This window comes from Vigna radiata, chromosome 7, assembly GCF_000741045.1.
Source record: "Vigna radiata var. radiata cultivar VC1973A chromosome 7, Vradiata_ver6, whole genome shotgun sequence".
In the NCBI taxonomy this organism is placed as follows: domain Eukaryota; kingdom Viridiplantae; phylum Streptophyta; class Magnoliopsida; order Fabales; family Fabaceae; genus Vigna; species Vigna radiata.
The window spans coordinates 42,274,536-42,280,535 of record NC_028357.1 but is presented as its reverse complement, the minus strand read 5'-3'; the positions used below and the strand labels follow the sequence as shown (position 1 = coordinate 42,280,535).

Sequence of the window (6,000 nt, the reverse complement as noted above, 5' to 3'; positions counted from 1 at the left end):
TAAATTTTACAATATTTTACCAAAAAATACGTTTTCTTTTTTCTTTCTTTTGTTCGTTCGGTGAAAAGGACATGTGAATGCGCAGATGTGAAAATAGCCATACGAGAAAAAGGTATACAATGTTATAAAGTATTGTTAGAATAAAGCGATTTTCATCTTTTCTTCCCTGCATTTTTCTCATCAATGAGAAGTGTAATTATTGTCATCACATGACTTCTTAAGCTTTCATGAGAATCACATTAGGACAATTATGGGATCCCACTTTTTTTACACCTACAAATCCTCAACTACTGATAATTTTATTGGTAGAGACATATCAATATTATTATAATGAGAAATAAACTGCGAGTTCAATGCATAGTGCCTTGGTCATACATATACTACTTTTTCTAATTCTTTCTCTCATCGGTACATAGAAAAAAGAAAAAAATAGTAAAAACAGAAAACAAGGGGAAAAGAGCCCTTAATTTCTTTAATGGCAAACACATATTTGCGGGAAATCCTATTTTTGCTAAGCTATTTACATTTTTTGCCGTTAGAAGTATTCAAAATGATGAGTTCTAAGCTGATATGGCTGATCCCTGTCTGTTTTGCTTAGTTTTGGTAGCAAAACCCTACTACTCCTAATTTTGTTCATATCACTGGGGACTTCAGGTGGCCTAACTGATCTAATTAAGGCCCAATTCACACCCTTGAAGAACTCATGCCTTTTGATCTCAACAGAACCCATACAGCTTCCAATTCTCTTATTTGGATTCTTCACCAAGAGCTTGCTTATAAGGTCTTGAACTTTCACCATCTCTTCATAATCCTTGCTGCTGCTAACTGCGATTCTGGGAAAAGCCAATGGTTGCTTCAAAATGTTGACCAGAGTTTTTTCATTATTTTCACCTTTGAAGGGTGTTCTCCCGTATAACATCTCATACAAGAACACCCCAAACGTCCACCAGTCCACTGCACTCCCATGTCCTTGCCCCAAGATCACTTCTGGTGCCAAGTACTCGTGTGTCCCCACAAATGACTTCGACTTCGCATCAATAGGCTCAGCCACCAGCTCCGGATCAAGCTCTTCCACCTCAACATTTTCTCTTATAACTGTTGTCACTGTCGCTTTCTTCTTCTTGCTTGATGCCAAGAAACATGACAGCACAGGCTGCATGGGGGCAGTGCAGGCTGGCACAGATCTCTTTGTACTCTTGATACTGCGTTCCACTCTCGTCTTACTCCTTAACAGCTTCGGCACAACGTCACATTTTAGTGAAAGATCAAAATCTGAAAGCATAATGTGTCCATCCTCTCTCACAAGCACGTTCTCTGGCTTCAAATCCCTGTACACTATGCCCATCATGTGAAGATACTCTAATGCCAATAGCGTCTCTGCCGAATAAAACCTGTGTAGTGTTTTCCAAAATTTACCCCGACGTTAACACCTTATCAAAATTGATCATTATTCAACCATAAATCACTTCATAAGTCTTATATTAACTTTTAAAATATTATAGTGGTTGAGTACTCTGATATAATTACTTATTTTTCAAATGCAATATTAAAAAGTTGGTAAAGAAAAAACACCAGTTCTCTAAAAATAAGTTGACACTTTCGTAAAGGAGAGAAGGTACAAGGCTTCGGATTCTCTACACTTGAATTAAAAAGCATGATTAAGAAGAGAGGGTGGGATTAGTGATGAGTGAAGTGATAAAAAGTTTGTATCAGAAACATGATTAAAAAAGAGGGTAAGAAAGGAGATAAGAAAAAGTGCTTACTTAGTGGATGTAACAGAAAAGCGCTTCCCGGGCTGGCGTTGGCGTGCAGCGTACAAGTCGCCACCGGGGCAGAACTCCATGACCAAGCAAGAGTAATGAGAAGCGTCAAACTCAGTGTACAAAGTAGGCAAGAAAGGGTGATCAAGCATGGCCAGAATCTCCTTCTCCATCTCCGCCCTTTGCAGCTTCTTCCTTATCGCAAGTGCCTCTCTGTCCACCACCTTCATCGCATAAAAGCACTGCGGCAACCCCACCACGGGGTTCCTTATCTGGCAAAGGTACACGTTCCCGATGTCGCCGCTCCCGAGCCGCCGCATCAGGCGGAAGTGCTCCAGACCGACCTGCCCCTTGTCGCGACGGAGCCGCCGCATGACCTCCCATGCAGCCTGGTTCGCCTTGTGGGGCCTCGCGTGCGGACTCTCCAGGGTGGAGGAGCACACGGAGACGGAGCTCCGGCGGCGGCGGCTGCCGAAGCTGAGGTTGGTCATCCAGCTCCGGGTAGATTCCGGCACGGTGATAGAGGAGGAGCTGCTGTCGTAGTCGGGTTCATCTCTACTGGGCGGTGTGGTGGTGATGGCGGTTACGGTGGTAGGAGCATTCATGGTTGGTGCAGGGTATCATAACATGTAGGTGCGAGAGTTTTTGAAAGTGTGTGGGTTTGTGATGAAGTGGGGTTTTTATATTTGCTTATGTATGGTATCTTGCACATGCGAGAGCAAACAGTGACGTGGAGCAAGAAGCAATTAGGAATTTTAGAAATGTTACTTTTACTAAATTAATTGAATGGCATTTTAACTAAAATTAAATGAAAGTTACAGTATCTAAGTTGTCGATTTTGTGTTTATAAATTGAGAGAATGTATATAGAAATAGAAACGGAATATTTTTTACTGAATGATCCTAGGAAGAAAAAATATATATATATATTAAAAGAGAACAGTGAAGATTCCTGAAATATTAATATTCTGTGTGATAGGCTATGTTTGGGAGTGAATGAATCCTTAGATTTGATGCGAATTGAGCATTGGATTAAAATTTGATGGTTGAGATATAAGATATTGTGTTTGGAAGGAGTGGTGGTAAGAAGGCATCAATTGTATGAAATGTGAGGAGCAAAAGGAAGCTTTTGAAGAAGTTGTTTATGTTAGCTCACGCACCAGGCACTACTTTTTGTTCACCCTCTAAACTTATTTCCTTAACCATCTATTCTATTCTCTTTGCTTAAACTTTAATAAATTCTCACTTTTCTTTCTTCTATTAAAAAACTATATTATCTACTATCGCATACCATTTTAATAACTTTATGCACCATCTTATTTCTTTTAATATATATATACATCAAGATTATCTCCTCATAATTGTCCTTCTAAAACTTCTCTTCATAATAACTCATTTCAACTTCACTTATATTCTATCACATATTTTTAATTCAAATATACGCTAAAGTGTATTTTCAATAATTAAATTTAATTACTAATATTTTCTAAAATATTTATTCTTGTTTGAAAAAGATAATCATTGTTGAGAATTCAGCTGTGATTCAAAGTTCAATTTTGATAAAAATAAAAAAGCATAATCCTATATAAAAATAAAAAATTCATTAATCTATTATCTTAAAATCTTGAATAAAGAGTTTTGTGTCTTTTTTAGTATAAGAATTAATTAAGTGTTAAAGTTTTCTTAAATTTTGTAATCTTTAACAATAACAAATTTTTGTTAAAAATTATTATACTATTAAGTGTTTAAAATTTTTATATTTTTTCAATTAAGTTTTTCTATTCAATTTTGTCATTAACTAGATTGTTATAATTATTACCTTGTATGATAATTATGTATTTTTCTTATAAAAAATAATATACTTCATTTTATTATGATATTTATTTTATTATTTAAAATTTAATATTTCAATATATTGACGTATGATAGTTTATTTTGCTTTTATTTCTAAATAATTTTTTATATTATTCTTATTATTTTAAATTTATTACTCTTATTACTTGTTTTAATCATTTTTAGCACAATATGATTAAAAAAATTTAAATATTACACAAATTAATACCGTAAAAATAAATATTTAGTTAAGTTTATATTCTTTATACTTCAATTTATTTATTTTTTCGAAATTTGTAAATATATAAATAAAATTGATCGTATAATATACGCATGGAAAAAATAACAATACAAAATATCTAATCAAAATTTAATGAATTATATTTTTTCAGGAGTTTAAAATTAATTAAAAAAATGTTGTAATTAGTCTAAATATATTTAGCCACAAAATAAACTTAAATTTATAAAAATATCATATAAATGTTATATTTTAATTTTAAGCATTTATAAGTATTCTAATAAATAACTTATTAAATATTTTTAATTTAATAGACTAACTTTACCTATTTACTTTTCTCAAGACATTCAATGTAAAATAATGTATATTTTATTTTCGGATACTTTAAATCTTTCAAACAATTAAAGTCAATGTTAACAATATATACTTTTTTTAAAATAAGAATGACATTAATGTGTAAAAAATAAATGCACTTTATAAGGATTTATTAAAGTTTAGATAACAGAGTTTAAAATAATTAAAGAATAAATATTATATGAAATTAATTCATTTTTTATTTATATAAAAATATTCTTTTTAAAAATTTAATTTGTTGTGATTTAGATAGTTATATTCTTTATATATGATTTTGTTCTTGTTTTCTTTATAACGGAGAAAGATCGTTTTAAGTCAAAAATAGGTTTATGAACCAATCAAGGGTTGAATTTTGATTGAAAAAATTACACTTTTAATATGTATCAAAATAAACTTAATTGAATTTGAGTCAATTTAGAGGTGATTAACCCATAAGTAGTTTTTATATGAATTTTGAATTATTGCATGATTTCAGAATAAGGATATGAGGATAATGTTTAAGTTAATTAATTTACTAATATGTGATAGATAAATCTATATTATAAAATGTATGTTCATGAGATGGATTACGTTCACCTATATTTAGGTTGATTCACTTTCACATTTTTAATTTTGAATATCTCATATGGTTTATAGATATTATTAAATTATATTATATAAATAGTTGCAAATCTCATTAAAATTAATGATTTTGTAAGATTTAAACTTAAAAAAACTTACCTATATTATTATTTTTAGTATAGGAAAGAGTTTTGACACTAGTTATTTTGGACATTGTTGTATTTCAACTTAATAATTTTTTTTAAATATATCTAAGTAAGGTAAAAAAAATGGTAGTTTTTTTGCTTCAGTTATGAACCGAAGCATAAAGTTTCATATTATGCTCCGATTCTAGAGAATCGAAGCATGCAACTATCGCATTAAATCAGTTGGATGACGAAGGAGTACATCACTTCTTCTCTCATTTGCATGTCATATAAGGTTTTTTAACATCTTTTAGATTCGTAAGTAAACACTTAAGTCTAAGAACGATTGAAAGGTATTAAACTACTTTCAAAACGAAACTATCCTGTTTTATGTCACCACTATCTTCACTATTATTTTTTTGCTTGTACTTTGATAACCCACACTTCGAAAACTTTTTCAAATCTTTGAATTCTTTCTTGTAATATACAATCATTAGGACATACATGTATCCTTTTATACTCTATATCCATCAAACCAAGAATTTTCTTAGCATCATAATTACGAGTAGGTAGTATATTTCTATATGGAAGCATTTCATTGAATTACACCAACAATCTGTGAAACTCTTATCCCCCATTGATCGCTTTCAAATTCATGAGTCTTAACATCGCTGACAACCGTGTGAGCTTAGTTAAACTGACATACTATGAAGTCTCCATATCAGTAGACATCATCTCATACACATGCACTTGTGCAAAACCTTTTGTGTCAACATAACGAATTATGTCTTCTAATTTCACTTCATCATCACTTATATCCTTATTATATTGTGTAAATTGTAAAAATTTTTCTACTCCTTTTTTTATACTTAGCATTGATGCATAGTAAATTAATCCAATCTTGATCCACACAAATATATACTAAAATTGTGTAAACAATTTCAATAATAGTTAAATAAATGATCACCTCGCTTTTATATTTAAGGTGTAATCGTATCCTATTCAATATTTTTTTTTTAATTCACTTTGATGAATAATATGCTCTTATTAGATGAAAGCTGAGAAAATAAGAACAAATAATATTTTTGAAATTTATAGTCTATTATAGAAACAGTTTTCATGTTATTGGA

The 6,000-nt window shown here is 31.0% G+C and overlaps 1 protein-coding gene across 1 annotated transcript; it reads right to left on the bottom strand.

The window, feature by feature from the left end:
• Positions 1-349: 349 nt before the first annotated feature.
• On the bottom strand, positions 350-2,427 carry LOC106766834 (protein kinase PINOID 2). Its single transcript, XM_014651597.2, has 2 exons — positions 1,764-2,427; positions 350-1,391 (listed from the first exon to the last, which is right to left on the bottom strand). Exons 1-2 carry the CDS (start codon positions 2,363-2,365, stop codon positions 536-538), a joined length of 1,458 nt encoding a protein of 485 aa, XP_014507083.1. The 5' UTR covers positions 2,366-2,427; the 3' UTR covers positions 350-535.
• Positions 2,428-6,000: the final 3,573 nt, after the last annotated feature.